Below are 25,574 nucleotides of genomic sequence, written 5' to 3' on the forward strand. Positions count from 1 at the left end.
AAACTGACAATAAGACATTTTAAAAGGCATTGGAAAATATAAGAAAACAAATGAAAAAATAATAATAATAAAAGAAATAAAGAATAAAAGTACAAAGGATGCTCAAACCTATTTCCCTTACAGCTGAAGCTTTGCAACCCTCTATAAACAGTAAAGTTGGCGCTAATGAGTTGTTTGTGCTGGGTCTTCTGGGGGAGGGGCCTGCTGCCCTGATTCTCAGGTGGACTTGCCCCAGTGGAAGTGCGCCTTCAGGGCGCAGGGAGGCCGGGCTTGCTGTAAGCAGCTCTGGCCTCCACTAGGTGGCGCTGTTTTGCTCCCTGGAGGCTTTCAGCACTGATGGGCGGGAAGAATATGGTGGCGCCCTGCTCTCCAGTCCCCTACTCTTCAGTGAGCCCTCCCTGAAAAGCAATCAATCTCCCTATTTGTTTCTCCAGTTTCCATCTGAACCCGCATTCACCCTGCCCGTGCCTGAGCTTTTTTATCTCAGGTGCAAAAACTCCAAATTTCAGGGATGCCCACAGCCTCTGGGGGAGGGTCCCGCCGTGCCTGCCCGCTGACCCAGGAAAGCCATCCCATGACAGCGGGTCGCAGTTTACGGCAGCACGCCGGCACCGAGACCCGGCTCTCCACCGGCTTCCCAGCTCCTGCGCCTGGGAACAGCGCAGCATCTTGGCGCCACCCGTTCTTCCTGCCACCCCGGGGATCCTCAGACCACCCCGTCACTCCTGGGATTCCGCGCCTCTTCGCTGCCTGAGCACCTTTAATCCACACGCGTCCTCCACGGTAGTTCAGACTTGGCGCTCAGCGGCTTCTAATACTTGGCGCCGTAGCCTCCGAAGCAGGCTGCTTCCCTGCGGCCGCTTCCCCAGCTCTGTCTCCCCCCCAGTGAACTAACGCACCTCCTACCTTCCAAAAGGTGGTCGCTTTTTTTACTTGTACACAGGCAGTTTTTGTTCTCTCAGGCCTCTGACTGACTTCTTGGGTGTTCAGAGTCCTTTGATAACTATCCAGTTGTGTTCTGTCAAGGGAGGAGACTCCTCAGGGTCCTCCTGCTCCTCCACCATCTTAACTCCTCCTCCATCCAGGTGACTGCAGCCTTTGGCTACTGACCAACATCCCTCCCCACCCCCGCCTCAGATCCTGAGCCAGAACTTCTTTCTGAGCTAAGATACTCTTGAATTCCTGACCTAGAGACACTGTGAGATGATAAGCATTAGTTCTTCTAAGCCCCATTAAGGTTTGGGGTAATTTGATATCCAACACTGAGTAATACAATACGCATGGCTTCTCAATAGACTTAGAACATCGATTATGCCCACTTAGATGCCATCTATGTCTATCAGAAAACCCAAATCTCAACCACTTTGATGGATCAGGGAGCAGATTTTAAGACACGAGACCAAACACAAATTAAGAAAACATCATCAAATGACAGTACAAATCTTTCCACTGGAAAATCTTTTTCTTCTCCTCCCCAGCTTTGCCTGTCTAAACTCTGCCCATCCTCTATAGCTGGAAAGTTTCGATTCCCATCCCCAGTCCAGCGCCACTGTGAGAGTGTAGTATCTTCCTCTTTCTTGATCTCTGTCCACGTTTGATACCTTGTAGTTTTCACTTTGTATGAATATATAAACACAATGATGTGGATATTATTTTCCTTTCAGACAATGTGAAATAAAGGTTAGCAGCACGGGCTTTGCGGTTAGCTTTCCTGACTTTGTGCTAAAGTTCCATACTTAAAAGCTGTAGACTCTTAACTATAGGGAACAAACTAAGGGTTGCTGGAGGGAAGGTGGGTGGGGGGATGGGGTAACTGGGTGATGAGCATTAAGAAGGGCAATTGAAGTAATGAGCACTGGGTGTTGTATGCAATTGATGAATCACTGAATTCTACCTCTGAAACTAATAATACACTATATGTTAATTGAATTTAAATAAAAAAAATTTAAAAAATAAAATAAAAGTTGTACGATTTCATGCAAATCACTTACCCTATACACTGGGCCTTACATATACATATGGCTTAGGGTTGCTATGAGGATTCAAGCATGCAATGCATATAGTCTTTGGCAAAGAAAATTCCCAATAAACATTTACTATTTTAAAACTATTATTACCGGACAGCTCCAAGTAAGCCTGTCACTGTGCAATTAAACTTTGGCATAATTCCCAAGCTTAATGCTTATTAGATCTTGGAAAAAAGTGAGCTCTCCAAGCTTCAGTTTCTTTATATGTAAACTAGAGATAAAATAAACTCTCACTGGGCCTTGGGAGGATAAAACATTATGTAATAAATGTAAAACACCTAACATGCAGCCTGACAAATGGTAGGCGGGCAACAAATGTTCATTGCTTCCTTTCCTCTCAACTTCTTAAAGTAGATACTGTGCAGAGCAGATGGGGGCTGGGTGCTAAATCATGCTAGATGCAGAAAAGGAAAATGTGTTTCAGGCTTTGTATGTTGAACTGAGTTGGGCATAAACCAAAATAGCTTTCTATTACTTAAATGTTGAACATTCCTGGTTCAGATATACAAGTCACTTTTCCAATCTTGTTTAATAGCACATGTGATACTAAGCCTTCTTTATTTTAATTTTGTATTTTCTACATGCTTGATTTTCAATAGAGTTGCTATAATTAATGACATAATTCGAAATCTAAAGGTTCTAATATTTCTAATTCATGTTCAATATATAAAAGGGTGATGTATACTGGGCTCCATCTTTGTGTGGCAAACTGCGGGGCTTGGTCACCTGCAAAGTGATCTTAGAGGCAAATACCATGGGCTTTAATCCCATTTGAGCTCCATGTACAACAACAAGATGTAGAGACAAGAGTGTTGGTCTAGATAGTAGAGGACTAGGTTCTAGTTTCTGCTCTCATACTATCTAGATGTCTGATTTCAATGTCACCTCTTTCCAGAAAGGCAGGATGTTGGAGGGGAAAGCAGAGTCAGAAAGACTCATCTTGGAATCATGGTTCTACCTCTTTATAGTTGTGTGATCCTGATGAGTTTCAATTTCCTATAGAAAAGAAACTCTCACAGGCCTCGGGAGGATAAAACATTATATAATAAATGTAAAACAGCTAACACACAGCCTAACAAATGGTAGGTAGGCAACAGTGTTGCAACAATGTGATTTTGAATGAAATAAACACGCCTAGCTTCTGGTATCTATCAGGTATTTATTGAACACATTTTGCTTTGCTTTTCTTCCCTGAGCTTCAGTTTTATCACCTGTAAAATGAGCCCAGTTGAATTAAGTCCCTTCTAGTTCTAATCTTCTATTATTCTATGTGTTATACTGTAAAATGGAATATTAGATCTGGGCACTTGCTCGTGGTATGTAATTAAGTGCTACATCTGGCTGTAATAAAAACAAAAACATATTGTGGTGGTGGAAGGTGAAAAACACAAAAATTCCTAAATGTATACGTCGAAGAAGAAGGCCTGCCCAATATAGATTCAGTAGATATTTTATTTGCATTCTGTTGTGTCTACAGATGGCCTGATGACAGTGATCAGATCACAGGGTATTAGTCAGAGACTCTGTCTAGTAAATAATGGCAGAACAGAGCCAGGAACATCAACCCAGCTGGAAAAATCACCCTTCCTGCAAAAACAAAGCATGGTTGACCTCTGTCTCTTAGCGCAAACTGTGTCTGATTGTTTCCTACATTTGTTAGAATCAACCACACCAAGATATGAAGAATTTACTTATGTTTTAAATTCAGACAGAGGAAATTAAAGGTAATAAAGCTGAGGAGCTTGATTAAGGTTAAAAGAAAATGTATGTGTGTACGTGTGTGCTCATGTGTATAAAAAAGAAGGTAAGAATATTCACAGGTTGAAAAGAGTACTTATTTTTAGATGATGCAGAGAGTTTGGGTGTGTTTTGTTGTTTGTCTATATTTTCTAAAATTTCTATAATTATTTTGTGTTATGTTGGTAGTGAGAGGGAGAAATATATTTTGAGAATAAAAAGTTCCCATGAGGGTTTAGGATAATTCAACCTAAAGGACTGAGATGATTCACCATCCCATAGTGATAGTATTTCAAATAAATAAAGGTGAAAATCACTTGAAAAAGTTGAATCTAAGAGTATACTTACATAAAATGCCTTCATTGCCACATTTGTGTCTTATGCTGAGATTCTACCTTTGAATATGTGGAAATACACGAATCATGTATGATCGCACATATTTCTTAGTATTGCCATGGTCGCCAATATAACATAGGACCATAGGAAAAATCAAAAGATTCAAGATCATAATTCTGGCTCCATTCTTAACAGCTGTATGGGCTTGGGAAGTTACTTTATTATTGGAAACTTAGATTATTTCATCTGTAAAATGAGAATAATAAACAAGTACTTCTAGAAACTTCCTTTTCTGGGCCTAAATGAGAAAATACTAAGCCCCTGACACATGAAATGTGAGTCGTCTTCCCCTTCTCATTTCCTTTTGCAATTTCTGAGTGCATGCCCGAATTATGGAGCTAGCGTAGGCCAGGGGGATAATGTCAGAATCAGTCTTGGCAGATAATGTTTAGAGTGTGGTCTTGCTTTTCAGAGACAAGAACTGAATTGGGCTAAATCAACTTGTTTTTTCTCTGCCTGTCACCGATCAAATAGTAGGTAATTCAGTCACCAAATAGTACATAATTAACTAAATGTAACAAAAGATCTTACTGTGTAGATTCAAAAGAAAAGTAAGGTCTATTTTTAACCAGCTGTAGCTGAATCTCTTTTTCCCCTTCTTCTGCAACATTCTGTTAGAGTCTACAGTTCTGTAAAGAGATTGAACTGCATTAAGATTGTTTAAAAGGAAGAAACAACTTGTTTTCTTTAGATGATCTTGTGTTAACTCAAAATTTGCTTCTTATGAAAACACAAGCCAGAATTTGAAAGAATAATTGGTAACTTCAAACATTTGGTTTATGTAAATATTTCAAATGGCCTATTAATTTTAAGTACTAGTGCTAGAGAGAAAATATTGTACTTAGAGTGAAAACTTTTAATTTACAAAATAAATGTTCCCTTTATACCATCTCCCAGTCCTCCAAGAAAATACGAAAGGAAAATTAAAGGCCCAGTGGAACCACATATTTAGAGACAGATGTAAAACAGTTAGTGACATTATGTTAGGAATTACACAGGCATATAGAATATTTTGGATGGTTTTCTAAGATCTCTCTATCAAGCCTTATACCTATAGAATTTATTCCCTCCTGGTAATCTATGCGTGGCTATTCTACAGGTTTTCCAAATTCAGTATATTCTAAATTGAATTCATCTTTTTCACCCCTCCATCTTGATTTTCTTCCTATATCTTTCTCAGTGAACAGCTTCATCATCTACCCAATGGGTCCACATAAAACATCTGGGGATCATTGGAAGTACCCCTCTCTGACTTTCTGTCTGCTCACCCTACCACCACAAAATCTGGAAAGAACTTTCTTATTATTCCAAGATCCCTCTCCCTTGCTGGATTCGCTCTGTCAGTTCCCTTTTCACACAGTCTTTATTTCTTGTTGGGATCACTGCAGGTGCTTCTCTTTCTGTGCTTCTAATCTTTCTCCCTCCAATCTGTCCTCCATGTCTGAGGTCTTGATACAAACAGATCTCACATCAGCTCTCCTCTGTGTTAGATTCCTCAGTGCGTTCCATATCAGGTTTGGAATTCCTTCATTAAGCATACTTAAGTATGCTTCATGCCTCGGCTACTGCCTGCTCTTCTAATCTCTTCTCTTGCCATTCCCCGTATTTCCAATATACCTTTCATTCTGTAACATGTTCCCCTAACATATCCTACTCCTAATGTGTCCATGCCTTATCACAAGCCATTTTGCACTGCCCTGAATGTTCTTTTTTCTCCTACTTAAATCTAAGTCAAAGGCTGATTAACCACCATCTCATCTTGGACGCTAAGCTCTCTCCCCAACACACGCTTGTGCACTAACATATCTCTGTTTGATGTGGGGACCCTCCTCTGTGCTTACAAAACCCACACTGTATATTTTCTCCCAGCATTTGCCTTTTGGGCCTGAAATCATTTATTTATTTATCTGTCCCTATATTAGGTGATTAACTCCTTGAGGCCAAGGGATTTGTCTATTTTGAGTTTGAATTGCCAGCACATGGTTAGTGGTCAACATATAATGAATTTAAATGAATATAACCTTGGATTTTTATTCCATTTAATTCATTTACCTCTCTTGGGTCTATCTTCCTCATCTATAAAAGTAAAGAATTAGGGGCACCTGGATGGCTCAGTCAGTTAAGCGTCTGCCTTCGGCTCAAGTCAAGATCTCCCGGGCCTGGGATGGAGTCTTGCATGGGGCTCCCTGCTCAGCAGGAAGTCTGCTTCTCCCTCTCCCTCTGCCCTTCCCCCCATCCCCGCTTATGCTCTCTCTCTCTCAAATAAATAAATAAATAAAATCTTAATGAAAGAACTTTAAAAGTAAAGCACTAGACTAGTCAGTGAGTCTCAAATTCTAGACTTCATGCTATTTACATCAAAGCATCTGCAAAAAGAAGACAAAACAACCTCATAAAAATAGAGAAAACCCCAGATTGCCACACCCAACTCCCTAAAATTCTGATTAGTGTATCTGAGCCAAGGCTGTAAAATGTATGTTTCTGATATCTAACAAGATTTGGGATGAACTGGCCTAGAAATTGTCCCAGCTTTAGAAATCCTTCCAATGCTCTCTGTTTCCTACAGGTTCCAAATTTCTTAATCTCGTATGCAAGGTCCCTTTCCTTGAACTCTGCTTTTTTCTCCAATCTCAGATGTCACCTTCACCTTCTTGTACTTTTTTGATCCAGCCATTATTGAATTGTTTCTGGAAAGACCTATACATACTAGCTTTTCCTGCAGGGAATACCCTACTATTGTGCTAATTCTAGGATGGAACTCAGGCATCAAGTCCTAATTCTCTGAATTCTCTTCTTTCACCTTTCAGATCCTGTGTTTGCTTCTATTAGAGTACTTTGTAGTATATTATGTATATTGTCTCTGAGCTTCTTAAAGACACAGAACAGTTACTCCATGAATGTTCTTTCCTTCCCTTATTGTGGCAATTTAGCATTCCTTAAATATTTATTGAGAATCTACTAATCTACAAGCTATTACTTTGTGTCATTTTATCCTTGTAACAATAATATTGCAGGCATTGTTATAATTTTGCAAATGGGGAAACAAAGGCTCATAGAGATTCAGCCATTCGTACAGCCGATCACATGGCTGTTTAATGGCAGGGTCAGAATTAGCTTCCGCGTCTCTGGTGTCACTTTCTTCACATTACCATGTTTTGTTTCAAAACAAAACAAAATAAAAGGAGGAAGGCAATTATGATTTAAAGCGGATTTTCCCAAATCGATCTTCTCATTCCTTGGTAAATGCTGACTTACGTCAATCACCTCCAGGAAGCCACAGGCTGATAAACTAGAGTTTGCTGTAAATTCAGAGGAAGTCAGTACAGTGGAGCTAATGTTTTGAGAGAGTTTGCAGGACGAAAATTTCCAGCTGTCCAACCATAAAGAAAATCCTTTGGGGATTTTTAGCAACTCGATTTTTAAAAAATCAAAATTTTTTGCTTTTTCTTGTTCTTGTGTTTTCAGACTGTCTCACATTTTCAAAGGGCTTAGAAATCTGAATTAGGAATAAATGGTGGCAGAGAAGACCAGACATGGGGCAGGGCGGGAGATCTCTCCTGGGGAACGGAGGCCCTGCCATTTTCCACAGAGGCTTGACCAAACTAAAGCCTAATTAACACAGGAGCTAAAACTTACTAAGTGCATATTAGGTACTTGACATTTTGCTTAGTGTTTTATGTTTAATTGTTCAGTGTTTCCAAACGTTAGTCACTCCTACATCTCTTTTATGGATTTTGCTCCATCAAAGTGTCATCAGTTATTTATTTCAGGTTTTTCCTTAATTGGACTTCAGTTAGCCTACTTTTCCTCTTGGTCTAAGCAATAGTCCCTAAGTGTGAAGTCTAATTATATAGCTTTATATTTTCATTAAATTTCTTTAATTTACATTAAAAAAATGATGAAAGCAAATACATTATTATTATAAACAAGTTCATAAGTATTATCTGCAAATCATCTATTGGACCATAGTTTGTGAAATGCATTTTGTTTCACTTAATCCTCAAATTAACTCTTTGGGTTAAGAACTCTTACTCTCATTTGCATTCAAAGGGGAAAAGCCAGGCAAAGAGAGATTAAATAACTTGCCTCATGTCACAAGCTATGACGTGGAAATCATAGTGTGAAATCAGATCTGTTACCCTGAACCCCAAGCCCTAAAGCATGATATTCTTCAGCCAGTCCTGGAAAAGGCTTCATTCATAACCCCAGTTTTGTATACGCCACAATGTAAGTTTGTAAAAATTTGAATGGGTATGAGAGTGACCAAAAGTCAGTATAAAAAAATAAAACACAGTTGATCCTTGAACAGTACAGGTCCACTTATACGTGACTTTTTCGAATAACTAAAGTACCATAAATATATTTTCTCTTTCTTATGACTTTCTTAACAACATTTTCTTTTCTCTAGCCTACTTTATTATAAGAATACAGTTATTATATTTATATATAATTACATATATTATATATAAGATATAAAAACATGAATAAAATTATTTATATATAATTATATATATTGAAGAATACAGTTTATTATATAAATTATATACATGTATTATATACTATGTGTTACAACTGTTTATGTTATCAGTAAGAGTTCTGGTCAACATAGGCTATCAGTAGTTTTGTTTTGGGGGAGTCAAGGTTATATGCAGATTTTCAGCTGTGCACAGGATTCACACCTGTAACCCCTGCTTCATTCAAGGGTCAACTGTATTTCACTTAACCCCTTTATTTAGAAGGTTGTTTTCTCTACTTGGCTTTATTCCTACTCATCTTTCAAACTAGTATGCATGCACCTAAAATATGCTTTCATAGCTCTGTATTTCTGTGTAGCACCTAGGTCATATTTTATTTTTTATTTTTATTTTTTTAAGTAGGCTCCATGCTGGGGCCAATGCGGGGCTCGAACTGAGGACCCTGAGATCAAGACCTGAGCTGAGATCAAGAGTTGGACGTTTAATGGACTGAGCCACCCAGGCAGTGTGGTCATATTTTATTTTTAAAAACTAAAGTGTTCTGTCGAATATTCCCCCCTTTTGAGTGACAAATGCAAGGAAAGCATACACAGTTTAAGTTGGCACTGTGCTTTTATTGTAATCCTTAATGCACATTAACTGGTACCAGGGTTTCATTTTAAGGTAGCCTGGAATGGGTCTTGCATCTTTTCTCCACAGGAGGAAAATAAAAACACAAACCCTTTGTCACAAAACGGCAGTAATATGCACCAAGATTACAAATGTATCAACATAATACCATGGAATATGACATTTTGGAATAAAATGTTTTGGGGCAAAATTATAGTCCGATTATATTAAATATTCATATGATCCCCATGAGTTCCACACACTGTTCTGGAAAACAGCTTGTGGAAAATAGGAGTCTAGGAATTCATCATTTTTTTTTCATCTTCCTACCTTAAATTGCAGTAGTGGTAACAGAGGTGTGAAACTCAGAAGAAGAGCCTGAGAATATATAGGGGCTAAGAGCAGTTAATGACACAAGGAGGCTTTCAACAACTGAAACATTTAATGACCAGTTTGAAAAGTACATTTAACTTGGCCTTAGGATAAGCAGGCAGGAGAGGAATGTGGCATCCAACATTGTTGCCTTTCTGGGCTTTTTCTAGAGTTCAAAGGTAATTAAACAATAGAACTGTCCAACACTCAAAAAAGGAATAGAGCTGAAACTTTTCAATTCTCTTTATTACATAATAGCAGAGTGCTCAGGACTCCATGGGAACGCATATATTGTAAACTGAATTAAGTATTGGTAATACGCTGGCCCATCTGTGATGAATACTTCAAAGTAGCCATTTCTCAATTTCCTTTTTTGGGATTGACCATTGTTTTGTTGTTGTTGTTGTTTGTTTTTATCATCTATAATGTCTCCACAATACAAAGCCACATGCCCTCCAGTGTATTTTCATGGAATTAGATGTTTTCAAATTTTGGTAAGCCAAAAATTATCAGGAGATTGATTAAAAAATGAGTATTTTTGACTCCCCCAGACCAGAACTTTTGATTTAATAGGTCTGGGGAAGGCCTTTTAAACAATGGCTTCAGTGATGCTATTGGAAACGGGTCCAGACCCCAGTTGGAGACCTGCTTTAGGGGCCTGAACAAGTCTGGTCAGTTCCCTCTATGTTTTCTTGCTTTATAATATCCTGCTCCTCATCCTAACCCCATTTAAATCCTATCAGCCTTCAAGTCTCAGCTCAAACCATGCTTCTGAAATAGCCTTGATCTGACTACTCCCGTCAGAGATGCTCTCTCTGAGCTTCTGTGGCAGATACAGATGTCTCTGAACTTGGACTCAGCCGCCTGCCAGCAGGAGCTTACTGAGTCTGCATTCCCAAGAATGTACTTCCTAATCTATGGATCAGTATTGTAGTGTATGAATATTTTATATATGCTATAAAATATACACAAAAGAGATAGTTAACAGATGAATTAAAGAAGATAAATAAGTAATTTTTTGTTTATTTGATTAAAAGTTTGGATTAGCATATATTTGGGATGTATTACGATGCAACATAAACTTTTCAATGAAACAAAATAACTGAATGTGCTTCAACATTTAAAAACATCTTGACTGATCACTTTAGAATATTGTGCTTCAGAGGGTTAGTTCTAAGTCCAGTTTATTTCAACACTGATTTTAATCGCTGTTATAGGTGAAAACCTAGGAAACTTTATAGGTTTAAGAGGAAGGATATCATTGAAGGTACTTGCTAAATTACAGTGTCAATTCTGCAATCCCATCCACCAATTTTCATAACGGATTTTGTTGCAATCCAGTAAAATTTATCTTCCCTGATACTAATAAATTCTCATGAGCTACACTGCATTTTTAAAAAATGGATTTTTAAATAGGTAATTATTCATAAGGTAGTGAAAAAATAAAAAGTCTTCCTCCCAACTGTGTTTCTAGTCACTGGTTCAACTCCCACAGGGGCAACAAATTCTATTCTTGTATGAGCATATAAAGCATACATATATTATTTTTTGACCCAGTTTACCCTCACTACCATAGAGAATGAGGAAGGGCATGGTTTTCCTATACTATATCCCCTCCACATTCCTCAGCCTTATTTTATCAGAATTCCAATAGTACCCATTTGATATTATAACTATGCAAATTTGGTTCCTGGGCCACAGAGTCTTCAAAATTACTCCTACTTTCTTATACAACTTTTTTCTTTAAGTCACTAACTGCTAAGGGATGCATTTAATTTTGTGTTGGCCTCAGTATTTAGCAAAAATCTCCTCTTAGGTGTTGAGCTTGCCCTTTGGGAGGCTGCCTAGCTGACTGCCTCCTTCAGGATCACTTTTTTTGGCAACTCTGAAATTGTACTAGATCAAGGATAATAGTTCTATTCTCAGATAAACATTATACCTACTCAGATTAACACTCTTCAGTATGAACAAGGCAAGTATATTTGTTATGGTAATGCTAATTTATCAGATAAACCTTACATTTCAGTACCTTAACACAGTAAAATGTATTTTTTTGTTCACACTGGAGTCTGAGTTACTGGTCTTGAGACCCCCTTCCTGTCTGAAGTGAAACTGTGATTAGCACTTTTCCTCTGTGCTCTACTATCCCCTAGGGCCTTGTGTCATCTGCATCCGGCCAGCAAAAGGCAAAAAAGGAGCATGGAGACCAAACCATAAGAGACTCTTAACTCTAGAAAACAAACTGAGGGTTGCTGGAGGGGAGGTGGGTGGGGGATGGGGTAAATGGGTGATGGGCATTAAGGAGGGCACTCAATGTAATGAGCACTGGGTGTTATATGTAACTGATGAATCACTGAATTCTACCCTTGAAACCAATAATACATTATATGTTAACTAAATTGAATTTAAATTAAAAAATAAAACAAAATTTTAAAAAGTAAAAAAAAAAAAAAGGGCATGGAGACCCACTTCTAAAATACCTTGTCTTGGAAGTGACATACTAATTCTGTTGTCATTCCATTGGCAAGAACTGATTATAGGTGCCACCAAAGGTATAATGGAGTCTAGGAAGTATAATTCCTGGCTGGGTAGCAATTTCTCAAAAGAACTCTATAGTATGAAAAGGGGGCACACAATTTAATGGACATATAATTATCTACTGCAAATAATTCAGACATATTGTTAATATCTGAATATTCAATTTTAAAGAAAGGTAAATATTTGGGACTAAATCAAAGTGAAAAATCTCACTTAAAATGTAAGCTCCATACAGGCAGGTTTTTGTCTGTTCTGTTGACTGCTAAAGTCATTTGTGGATAGTACTTGACACGCTATAGATGCTCCATAAATATTTGTCAAATGGCTGACTGAATCAATATGCTTTGTGTGTTGAAATTCCATTAATCAGCCAAAATATTAATGTATAACAAAAGTAAAGTGCTGCAAATAAATTGATTGTGAACACAATTTTATGTACAGAAATAGACATTGAGAACTTTCTGATAGTTGAATATTAGGGAAATTGATGGATAGTAGGAATATTAGAGTAGATAATACCTAGAATACCTTAAATGTACAAAAACATTTTGAATAACAGCACATGGCAGAGTAATAAATTCAATTATTTCTAGTTCCAGTAGTTACAGAATCGGTATACCAACATTCATAATTGTAAAAAAAGAACTGTATTAAATTTTTGGTTATTTTATGTCATTTAAATAATCAGTTTTCAAGAAAAAGTCCAGTTTGGGAATTCTTCAATCTTTCTTTTTTTTTTAGATTTTATTTATTTGACAGAGGGAGACACAGCAAGAGAAGGAACACAAGCAGGGGGAAGGGGAGAGGGAGAAGTAGGCTTCCCGCTGAGCAGAGAGCCCGAGGTGGGGCTCGATCCCAGGACCCTGGGATCATGACCTGAGCCGAAGGCAGACACTTAACGACTGAGCCACCCAGGTGCCCCAAATTCTTCAATCTTTTGAAAGTAACTTAAAAATGGAACATCAACTTTCCTAACTCAAATTTCATGTAAAGGACAAACTTCAAGGATATATAAACCACATCCAAGATAAGTCACTTTTGATCTGGCTAACATAAAGACTATAAAGAATATGGGGAAAAGGAGAAAGCACTAGAGAAAAGAGAGATAAGTAAAATATTCTATTCTCAATGATCACATTTCAGAATGTCCGTTGTAATAATACCTGAATAAAGACAATCCCTCCTCTATCCCTTATCATATGGAAAATTCATATAAGATGGATCACAGGCTTAAATGTGAAAGCTAAAACTATAGGGCTCTAAAAACAACAACAACACAGAAAAATATCTTCATAACATTCAGGATGGCAAAGATTTGTTAAAGGACTAACCATAATAGAAAAAAAAATAAACTGGATTTTGTCAAAATTAAAAACTTCTGCTTATTAAAATATACCACTAAGAAAGTAAAAAAGCAAGGCATAGACTGGCAGAAGATATTCATAATACACATGCACAGTTGACCCTTGAACGTGAGTTTGAACTGCATTGGTCCACTCATCGGTGGATTTTTTTTGATAAAAACAGTACAGTACTCTATTAATATATTTTGTCTTCCTTATGATTGTTTTAATAATATTTTCTTTTCTTCTTTGTTATAAGAATACAATATATAATACATATAACACACAAAATATGTGTTAATTGATGGTTTATCAATGGTAAGTCTTCCAGTCGATGGTAGGCTATTAGCAGTTAAGTTTTGGGGGAGTCAAAAGTTATAGACTAATGTATGGGGATTAACATAAGAATAAAAAAAAAAAGTTATAGACTGATTTTTGGCTGCATGGGGAGTAGGTGCCCCAACCCCTGTATTGTTCAAGGGTCAATGGTATTTGTGTAGGGTTGGTTTTTCCTTCCCAGACAAGGGTCTGGAAATTACATGTGTCCTACTTGGTTATGACATACCCATGAGGACACAGATGGATGTGGCTGATTAGCTGTGTTGGTCTGGTTGGACAAATACTTTAATATTACCCTTGTTTTGTTTTTATAACTGAAAAAAGATACATAGATCTCCAACATAATCTCTCTGTTCAGTCCTAACATTTCAGAAGTACTGTTTAACGCCAATATTCATTCTGTGGTTTTGCATGGCATATGGGTCTAATTGTTTACTGAAATACTCTTTAAAATATTAAAAATGGTATTAGCCATGAACTGATTTTAATGTGCTAGGCTCCCCATGCTTGCCTCTGCCAGCTCAATTCCAGAGGGTGGTGCTGAAAGTTTTAAGGAAAACAGATTTGTTTGGGAAAATGAGAATTCTTTCCCAAGCACCTGTGATTTGTTTATGCTAATTGGGTCATGACTGATGCTGGCTGTGTGTGAGCTGAATCTATAATCCACTCTCTCGTATGCCTTATGTGAAAGTAGGAGTTATTAATTGATTGCAGTTATCTCATTGTATTTTCATATCATTTTTTTCCCTTTCTGTTTCCCATCCTCTTGTCTTTTCTCTCTCTTCCTCTTGTCCTCTTATCCTACTTTACTTATGAGCCCTGAATCACAATACATGGCAAAGCAGATGCTTGCTGGGAGCAAAGGCACAAAGAGCTTTGGAAGACTAAGTGCAGGTAAATTGTTGGCACCAAGGATGCTACTTTGTGTACCGAGAATTGCCCTGTTCCAATGTGCACTCTAGAAATGGAAGGTTAAATTTTATGGTTATCTACTTATGGATGAAATTGGCAGGCTGGCTATCTCCACAATATTTTTTCTCTTAATCTGCCTTCACCCTCTCCTTCACACAGAATGTTCCTTGTATTAAACACAGGTTTGGAGAGCCTGTGTGTGAGCAATTAGAGGTCTAAAATGGAGTGTGTGGGAGGTTAGGAGGGAAGGCTTGGTAGTTAGCTTGTCATCCATGAGTGAAGCACAGCATGCTGCTTCCTGGGTAGAATTTTAGAGGAAAAAAAAAAAAAACAAGACGAAAAGCAAGTATTTGTTGAGGGTGAGGACTTGAGTGCAATGAAAGTAAGGCTAGAAACTATATGTGAAAAGTGGATTTTAAGCACTTATCAGAGACAAGGGTCTGGAAATTACATGTGTCCTACTTGGTTATGACATACCCATGAGGACACAGATGGATGTGGCTGATTAGCTGTGTCGGTCCTAGCAGGACTCTGAGGGGCAAATAGGAAGACATCAGACTGGTGAATGGAAATGGTTATAATCCAGTTGGCAGTCATGCCTCACATGGGGATCAGGTTGCTTTGCAATCACCGTTTCTACCTCGGTCCTTATGGAGCAAATTTGACCTATAGGTCCCATTAGAAGCCACATCTAAAACTATGACATGAAGGTCTCAGGGGACAGATTGGAAGAAGGAAGATAACATGGCATCTACTCAGCAAGACTCTAGAAACACCATGGTCAGGCTTTCAGTGAGTGGTCCTCAAAGTAGGTGTCTCCAGCATGGGGTTTAGGTGGGTATCTACAGCCACCTTCCATTGAGTCTGGTCAGAAGCAGGAGTGTGAATGGAAGCTGGTTTGAGGGTTAGTCAACCACAGAATGTAAGCACTGGATTAGGCAGTAAGGATCTAAAGAAGGAAGGGGAAAGGTATCTCTACTGACATATAGCTCAGAGCTAGCTTCCTAAACATGTTCAGAACAGCTTTTGAACTAATGTCAATTAAGTTCAGCAGAGTAAGCGTTGACTGGTCATCTATTCTATAATTCTACTTTTAGGCAGAATAAAAACTCAATCATCACAGACTCATATATTAAAGAGCTCTCCTGAGTACAGTACTATTCAGGGGCCCTGTGGATCTATTTAAAAGGTTAATGCTCCTTAATAGTATACAAAATCTCTCCCACTGTATTCTCTTTTTGCTTTTGATTTTTTAACTTCTTCTGTTTTATGGGAGATTAGCAAAGTTGATAGTGTTCTCCATTTCCTGTACCTGTATGTATCTGAAAATTGTTTTTACCTGTCCCTCCCTTTGGCCTTCAGCAGCCTCTTATTTTCAACTAAAGATTTCAATTCTTTAAAGGTCCTAGGAGGTTCTTTTTTCCACATCTTCAGTTGTCAAAAGTTCTTTCCCTGAATCCTGAGTGTCTCTTTGTAATGGAGATTTGAGCATTTTCATTCCTTGAGTTCAGTAGAGACATTTACTACATCTTAATTCTCCTACACTATACCAAGGATGATACTAGGCCCCCAGAAAATGCTATTTAGGGAGATCACCACTCTCTAGATAGGTAACAGACATCTAAGTAATAATAAGACAAAAGCATCAATGGTTAATCAATAATAATAAATAATGTACTGAACACTTTATAAGCACACCCCCATTAATTCTCAAAAATCTCTATGAATTTGAAGCTAGGGTTATGTCCATTTTGACGGGGACCCAGGCTTAGAGACGTGAAGCCACTCATGTGAACTCATGCAGCTAGTAAGTGTTGAAAGTTGAATAATACGATATGACAAAGGCTATAATGTAGGCATGAACAGAACGCTCTGGAAGAAAGGCCTGGAAAAGTCAGGCAAGGCTTCACAGAGGAGGTGACATTGGATTGGGTCTTGCATGAAGCACAGGAAAGGAAATAGCATGAGCACATTTTGTGCTGATGACTGTTGTCAATGATTTGCAACTAGTTGGGTATAACCAAATGTCCTTGTTTCTTGGGTCCATGTCAAGAAGTCCCAGAAATTTAGAATTTAGGTTTAGAGTAATTTTTTTTCTTTTTTTTTATTATGTTATGTCACCATACAGTACATCATTAGTTTTTGATGTAGTATTCGATGATTCATTGTTTGCGTATAACACCCAGTGCTCCATGCAGTACGTGCCCTCCTTAATACCCACCACCAGGCTAACCCATCCTCCATCCCCCTCCCCTCTAAAACCCTCAGTTTGTTTCTCAGAGTCCATAGTCTCTCATGGTTCATCTCCCCCTCCAATTTAACTCAAAGCTGAAGATTGAAGAGCCAGCTATTCTGACAGATTTCACAGGGTGGGCAAAAGGTGGAGGAAATGTTTGAGACAGAGGGTTTAAATGAATTCCTCTCCATTTCCAAATGCAACTTGAAGAGACTCTTAGCTGCTAACTGTGGCATTCATCAGTTGTCAAAAGCGGCATTTCCCTTCATTGGACAAGACAGAGAAGATGCTCTATGACAAAATGAGTACAGCACCTGGTTCCAATGCCGAGAGTTATTTAAAAAGATAAAAGGGGAAATTGGGAGCGGGAATCATAAATTTGATTGCCCAATGACTTTCGTCAATTGGCTGCCTTTTAATGTATGTTCCCTTTGGAAGGAAATTTAATTGTCCGAGGATTTTGATGGTCTTGGAGAAAAGAAACCTAGTGCAGCAGAGAGGGTGTAGGTGTGTGTGGTAAGAAGAGTCTCCACTTCTTGCTGTAAACTGTGTGATCTGGGCACGTGGTGGAACCACCTTGAGCTTCACCATATCCGGAAGTGTGATTTGGTTATGAATGTTTCCTTTACTACCTGTGGGGTTGTTGGAGTCAGAAATACTTGAATTCAAATCCTGGCCATGCTGCTTTCTAAATGTGTAGTCTTTTCTAATCCATGAAATAAGCATCATAATTCCTCTTTCCCAAAGTTTCTTTGAGGATTAATGGATACAATGAATATGCAAAGGGTAGCACCCATATATAGCCCAGTCCTTTTTTTAAAAAGTCCATTTGCAAAAAAAAAAAAAAAAGTCCATTTGCACCTTTCCAATGCTGTAGTTTTATTTAAGGGAAGGACCTAGATAGAGAAAGATCCTCAGGCAAGAATAGCTGCATGATGTGCTAAAACCTCCTTTACTATAAAACAGGAGGTCAGTAGTTCTGAGTCCCGGTTGCATATTTGAATCACCAGGGACAATTAAAATGATTCCCAAGTATAAGGCTCACTACCAAAGATTCTGTTTTAATTGGTCTGTTGTGGGACTCCAGTCTTGAGTTCATAAAAGCTTGCCAGGTGTTTCTGATATGCACTGGACTCAGTCATTGCTTCTTGAACTAACATAAATTACCTGGAAATCTTGTTCAAATGTAGGTTCTGCTTCTCTAGGTCTAGGGTGCCTGAGATTCTGCATCTCTAACCAGCTCTGAGATGAAGCTGGTGCTGCTAGTCCAGGACCATCCTCTGAATAGCAGCACATGATTAATGATCAATAACAGTGGTTCTCAACCTTCAGTGTTGATCAGAATAGCCCAGTGGCTCTTTGAAAATGTAGCCCTTGGACCTGGGTTTATCCCTCACAAATTCCGTTTCACTTGGTTTCAGAAGGGGCCAAGAGAATCACCATCCATAATGTCCCTTTCAACCTGAAAATCTTATGATGTTAGTTTTATGATCTTATAATATGACTTCCCTCCCAATGCAATTGTTCAGGAAAAAAATTACAGAGACTGAAGGTGAGCGTGTGAGTCATCACTGTCAGAAACCTGGAAGGTGGGTGAACTCAAGTTATATTATGTCATGACATGGCTGATCTCTATGCCATGTGTATCTTCAACCTCAAGAATTCTCCTTTTGAGTTAATGGAGACCTTCACAGAAGCAGGTTTTACTGTTGACCAAGCACTCATAGATTAATTGGGAGAGCATCCTTCACTGATGGATGATGAACAGGGTGATCCTAGATTTTTTTCTGCTCTCTGCTACACATCATGCTTTCCATAGCAGAGTCCCCGGAGGAGTGGGCTCATCTTCTCTACCTCAGGACCAAACCAAGGAATATGAAGGTCCACAGAGCAACCTGCTTTATTCCACAGAGCAAATGACTGACTTTTGAAAATCTCTGGGACTTTCAGAAGAATTTGTCCCACAATAGATTGGATTGCTTTTATCTTTCTTTTTCACCCTCTGGGATTTCTCTGGCTTTTACTAGCTAAAAGCATCTTCTACTTAGAGGCAGGCCTTTTGCCACTTCCCAAAAGGAATTGAAAAATAACTGTGACGGGGTCAAAAATATTATAATTCCAGTATCATGGTCTTAGATAACCATTTTTGCAAGTCATAAATAGAGAGGGGGTTGGTTTCTAAGAAGTTTATGAATTTGTAAATAAAACTGATATAAGGATGGCAATGTGGAAAATAAAACTCAGATTTTCTTGCTCCCCCCTTTAAAAATATTTACACCTTCAAGAACACTTGATCAGTCTACGGAAGTATCAACATGACTTTGAGAATGGACAACTCAAAAAGGCAATAATCACCCACCAGTTGAGTGGATCAAATCCCAGGTCACCCAAATTCTGGGTGCTCAGCTCCATACTGTGCTCCCATTTAGACCTTCTTTTAGAAGAGAGTGTTGGATCAGGGTTACCTGATCTCCTGTGCCCCTGTCCCTGGGATGGGCTGGCCAGGAAGAGAGCTGTTGTGTGCTGTGATTCAGCAGCAACACAAAACCCTAATTGCCTCAAATGCCCTTCCCAAGAGCCAGCTCCCATGCTGCCCCCTTTCCACTTGTGCTCAGAATCTCCCCTCAAACACATACATCTGGTTCTGAAAGGGAGGGGTACAGGCCGTGGTCTTCAGGCCTCTGCCCACTCACACGAGCCCCTTATCAGGCCCAGGGGCTGGTTGTCTAGGTTGTCTAGGAAAGTCTGGGGAGTCTATACCAAGTGGAAGGAGGCTGCCATGGAGGACCTGGGGCAGTGTAGTGACAAATCCAACATCATAGTGACAGCAGAGAGGAGACTGGGGTTCACCGGCCCTACGTGGTCCAGCTCTGGGGAAGGCATGGGGAGGAAAAGGAGGGGTCTCACTTTTCATGTGAAAAGGAGGACTAGGTGGATAGGGAGTACCAAGACAAACTCACTATTTTTCAATTTTGCCCTGAGTTGGGTTTTGATGTGACAAGAAAATAATCACTATGTTTTATAATTCATGTAAGATTTAATTTTCCTTTCTTTCTTTCTTTTTTTTTTTTTTTTGCTAAAAACAGGAGATTAAACACCTATCAGGCTACATTCTTGTTTGGCAGTGGCTTCCTTATGAAATTTCAAGCAGAGGAGGGGACAGTGTTTTGCCAGGGATGTTTATTTTATTGATTTGCTGATGTGTAGCATTTCTTATGTGGCAGACAGTTTTGGTACTTTAAAATCTTACTTCATTAAGGCTCTAATCAGCTGAGGCACTGGGCACTATTATGGTTTCTGCCTTTTGCAGGGGAGGGAAATTCAGATCAAAGAGGTGAGCTTGTCCAGGTTCACTGTGGCAGACCCATGATTTGAACCCCCGTGGTCAGGGTCCCGGGTCTGCAACCACTGTGTCATCCTGCCTCTAATGTGGAGGAAAGTGTTCCTGTCCCAGGAAGGCAGGAGAGAAATTGGACTGGGTGGACTGGTCCTTAAATGTGGGCCCCTAGACTTCGGTGCTGCTAGGTAATCATCACTGGAGCTCTTGCTTAAAATGCAAACTCCTAGGCTGTACACCTGGATGTCTGCTTCAGGAAGGCTGGGGTTTTAAAAAAATCGAAACAGATCATGTTTAGGGACCCCTCCACCTTACTACGAATTCAAGATCCTTTGATTGGAACATCGTTCCGATTTTACCCTAAAATGAACGTGCTGTCAGGAGCACCAGTGGCTTATGCTACCACCTCCCCTGCATTTTCTAGTCATTCCAGCTCTGCTGTCTAAACCACAGTCACGGATGGCGACAATTCTGACCACTCCACCCCCAGACTCCATCTGCTGACAACCACCAGGCTGATTTGAGTCCTCCGAGCCTCCCACACCCTGCCTGCTTTCCTTTCGTGGAAGCCTGGAGCCCACAGGCTTCTGAAAAGCTTCAACTGTCTCTGCTGCCATGCAAAGTGGACATCTTTAACACTGTTAATGAACTTGACTCCCCTTCTCTGCTGACAATTGCACAGCTCAGGTAGACAACCCCACCACTGAACATTATTGTCCCACTCAGACTGAATGGATCAGACGCGGTAATGTTTAAACACGGGACTGTCCATGGGGACTGAGCCTCAGCCCCTTTCCTCCATCTACTTCTAGCATCCTCTTACTTGCAGACCCAGGGGAGGCTGGAGGTTCTAGCCAGAGTCTCCCTCTTCTCCTACTTCAGTAACATGTTCATGTCTCTTTAGGGGGCTGAGAGGAGCATTTGCTGACTACATACAACCAGAGGCATGAGGAGAATTAGCTGTTGTATCACTTTGGCTAATTTAAGTTCTGCTGATGAACGCACTGACCCAAGCAAATCAACCAGATAATTGCCCAGCCCCTCCTGACCTTAAGAAGCCTGGATCATACCCAGGAAAATGGAAGCAGAAAAGAAGGAGGCTTGCAAACCCTCGAGGCTGCCATGGGAGATTGGCTTGCCAGGGAGGTAAAACCAGTGCAGAGGAGACCTCTGGGAAAGCCAAGGCAGATTTCATCATGCCCCGTGTGAAATACCTGTCACCACCTAACAGTGCGCGATGCCAGAAGTCCCCGAACAGCATTCCTTCTCAGTTCTGCCTTATGACTTCCAAGAACTCGACTACTCTTCTCTTTAAGAATACGGTCATGACCTTTCTCCTCAGTGCATCCCTTGTACCGTACGGGAGATGCCCATCATCAGATTGCTTTGACTGAATACTCTAAATATTCCATAGAATAGAGAAAATACGCTTTTAAAAAATCTCCTGCCTGTCAGGAGATCCCATAAGACACTCCAGCTTCTTTCCAATGTGCTGGCAAAACATCCTTGATGTACCATGGAACAGGAAGAGCAAGCCAACCGGAGCCTAACAGACCATCTTGAACTATGTAATAAAAGTGCACATATCAGCCGCACTTCACCATCGGCGTGCTCCTCACTGCTCCCCGAGTGCACTGTTAATTCCTCGAGCAGCAACGGAATTCATCTAAAATAGATAAAGCAGCTCTAGAAGTGCAAAGCTGATCTCAGGAGCCCCTAATCGAGCTGGATTTCCGTCAGATAGGTCAGGGTGCCCTAGATCTCCTCAAGTGTAGTGGCTGCAAATTTAACCTCTCCAGGGGTGGGGGTGGGGGGGCAGCATCGGACACCTTTCCGGATACCTATGCCTTGGGCGCAAGTAGGTGGGAAATCATTTGCTAACCTAGCTGTCCAAGGGGCATTTGTGTCAAAAGTTAGGTAGGACGCCTTTTTTTTTTTTTTAAACCACATCCAAGAAGTTGGTGTTTATCCATTCTATTACATGCCTGCCTCAATTTCAGCAACAGATTGGTAGAGATGAGTTTTCGACTTAGTAATCCCGATTCCTGACCTTCTGCAGTACAGCTGATGCTGCTGCGGTAGATACTGAACTGTCAGTATAAACCCAACATGCAAAAGAGAAGAGTTTACTCTCTTGCTCCCATTGTATTACCTTGAGCTCCTTGACTATAGAAGAATCTCTGAGCCGACTCAACATCCAAGAGTCTATGAGCAGACTCCACATCCAGAAAATAATCCATTTTGGGATAATCCATCCTTGATGTTCCCAAAGCAGAGTTTCAAGACAAAATAGTCACTTGTATGCCTATGAAAAAGGAAAAACAATCCACAATATTTTAGACTGTCAAATAGATGTTTAAAACCATATGTATATACACATACATATATATATAAACATATATGTGTATACAATGTATTATATTTGTTATATATTATAAGGATATGTATTTATATATACCCATAAATGTATAGATGTATTAACAATTTTGGAATAAGAACTATCCCATTATAATACTCCCTCATTTGACATTTCCAATTCCAAAGCCACCCTCAACATAGCTTTCCTACTGTATGAGAAAATGCAACATTTAATGAACATTCATTAAAAGAAATATATTCTACTCAGAAAAAAAAACAAACCAGATGATTCAAGCTAAAGAGAAATAACATACCAGTCTTTCCTTGTTGTATATTAACTGGAAAATAGGCTGTTAAATTCATATGCTATCCGTTTTCAAAAGGTCTGTCTGATGAATGGCACCGTTAAGTGTCAGCCGTTCTGAACTAATCCTCAGTTGGTCCAGGGAGTTTCGACTCCCCTAGAACAGCGAGAATCGCCTGGGAATCCGAGCCTCCACTTATAGGTGCCTTGCGTTTATGACACATGCTGACATGTTTGCTGTAAAAAATGCGTTGGATTCCTTCCTTTTTGGTGATTCCCTCAGCACATTTTATAAAATGCTACAGGATCATCACCTGCTTGCCCCTGACCCAGGCTGCTTTTGAGAAAGAATCCTGGTTTGTACTCAACAATCCCCATAATATTATCATGCATTAGCCTGTCAGGAAGCTGATGTACTTCATTAAAAAGCATTCAGCCTGTTGGGTTCTTTTTAGCATATGTAGCCTTTCCCTGATACTTGCATACATGAAGTATCTCTATTTCTGCAGGATGTTTTTGGAAAGAATTTATAAAACCAAGTCATTAAAATCAAGCTCAGAAGGCTAATCCAATTAGTTCTTCTTTCTAACAGTGCATATTTTAATATAAGAACCCAAATCTGGTAAGAGGAAACTTTAAAAAATACCCAAAGGTACCCCAACAGCAAATCATACTTACTGCAAGAGGAAAAAAAAATCAAGGACTAACTGCCGGCAGTAAAAGCAAGAAAAATTTCAGCTGGAGTGTCTTTGATCTCACTAAATTCCCAATGAAAGTAAACAATTTTGATTGTTTGATTGGAACAGTGATGAATAATGTATACAGTCCACTGGACCTCCTTTATCATATAAAATGGCCAGAGCATGTTACCTTAGCAACAGAAGGTGACGCCAGCCTCAGCCTCTTTGTATCCTCCACTCTGAAGGAAGAAAATGACCAGTTTCCCATATAAAACTTGGGCACAAAATCATCACCATCAAAATCTACACGGACCATCATGTGGTCTGGTCCCCATCACCCCTTCCATCTCTTACACAGAGAAGTGTCATCGTCATCGAAAAATGGGTTTTGGCTTTAATAATTTATGTTTATAGCCCCAAGTCACAGTTTGATTTGCAATTGCAACAGAATTACATGATTAAACAATGAGTAGGATAGAAAAGTTGCCTAGAAATTGTTGGGGGGCACCCAGTTCTTACCCTAACGCTGGCTCTTGGTTGTAGGGAAAGGCCGTTTGAGCTTAACATATGCTAAATGTTCCCCTGTTATAATTAATACATAGATCAGTCACCAGCATCTCGGCTGAAAATAACTCTCTTTCCTTCTGCGAATCAGTCGCTGGAAGAAGCTGAAAAAGCTGCCTGAAATTTCCCAGCTTTTAAAAAATGCATTATAACATAGCTCTTTTGGGAGCTGTCCCCCCACCCCCCAGAAAAGAAAGGTAGCCAAAAATGAGACAGGAAAGGAAGAGTCCTGAAGTTAGCAGATACTCACCAGCAGGACACCGCAGAGCATCAAATGAAGCTGTGCAATGCTGCTGAGCATGCGAGCCCAAATGAACAGCTTCTAATTTTCCCTTCAATCTCAATTCAAGAGCACTGAGCAGAGGCAAGTGATGGATTTGCCCATTTTATATTGTGATGAAATGCAACCCTTAAAAAGAGATCTGAGTGGAGCTGCTCTTTAGAACACATTAGACTGCTAATTTAAGAAAATTGAAAGGTTTTGTTTTACTGTCTTTTATGTGTTCTCTCTGCTACCCCCTCAATTTAATTTGCATTTAAAATTATGCTCATGTCTCTTCAGTTCTCCAAGGTGTGGAGTACTTTCTAATCACGATGGCTGCTTGGGTAGGGGTTGGTGCAACGCCACTTTTATTCTGAGCTGCAAAACAAGGTGGGTAACTATAATTGTGAGCTGTTTTCTGGAGTGAAATATAAAGTGAACATCTGATTTCACCCCCTCCCTCTTCCTGGCCTTTCTTCCCCTTCCTGTCTCTGACTGCTTGGTCAAAGCTCCAGCCCAAATCATGCCAATCTGTCTAAAAGCGTTCTTTTCTGTCTGAATGTAACAAAGTAAACCCAACAGCAAAAGGAAACTTTGGTTAGATACCTGAGCTTATTCTGGTGGGATATCCTCCCTACCAGACCTCAGGAAGGACTTTTAGACATAATACTTGGAGATGTGCTCATGAAAGGCATAATGAGAGCCAGATGAAAGCCCAATAGTGGGTTTTTGACCCTTTGTTGACCAAGAAGAATTAGTAAGAAGTGTGGCATGGTGTGTGGTATGTTGGATTGTTAAGAAAAAAGAAGGTACATTTGAGAAGTCTTGGATGGAAGGCCACCACACTCCCCCCTCCCATAGACACAATTCTTCCGGCTGCTTTTGAGACAAACCTGAAAATCTGCTGTTTATCTTGTGGGCTCTACCACCCGATCAAAACAAATCAGATACCAAGCTGGGGCTGCTGAGTTAAGCCTGATGAAAGAGGAAGCTAAAACTACCAATCATATGTTCTTGTAGGGAAAGTCCACCTTGGAGCAGAATACTCAATGCTTTGCTCAGACCCAAGGACTTACTTTTGTAAG

General features: G+C 39.7%; 1 protein-coding gene across 6 annotated transcripts in view; it reads right to left on the reverse strand.

Moving 5' to 3' along the window:
* The window catches only part of PHACTR1 (phosphatase and actin regulator 1), a 458,880-nt gene extending 434,089 nt beyond the window's left edge, over nucleotides 1-24,791 (reverse strand). The window contains exons 1-2 of one of the 6 annotated variants that reach the window (XM_081827671.1): nucleotides 22,994-23,393; nucleotides 22,474-22,626 (exon numbers count right to left, since the gene is read on the reverse strand). In XM_081827671.1, the coding sequence (XP_081683797.1) occupies nucleotides 22,474-22,576 (103 nt within the window). In that variant the 5' untranslated portion in view covers nucleotides 22,577-22,626; nucleotides 22,994-23,393. Of the gene's footprint in view, nucleotides 1-22,473; nucleotides 22,627-22,993; nucleotides 23,395-23,661; nucleotides 23,814-23,853; nucleotides 23,873-24,182; nucleotides 24,201-24,477 lie in introns of those variants that run through there. The other 5 variants (XM_081827667.1, XM_081827670.1, XM_081827669.1 and 2 more) reach the window with 5 other exon arrangements.
* Between the last annotated feature and the right edge of the window lie 783 nt (nucleotides 24,792-25,574).

Source organism: Leptonychotes weddellii, chromosome 8 (assembly GCF_054177405.1).
Source record: "Leptonychotes weddellii isolate Sample4059 chromosome 8, ASM5417740v2, whole genome shotgun sequence".
NCBI lineage: Eukaryota > Metazoa > Chordata > Mammalia > Carnivora > Phocidae > Leptonychotes > Leptonychotes weddellii.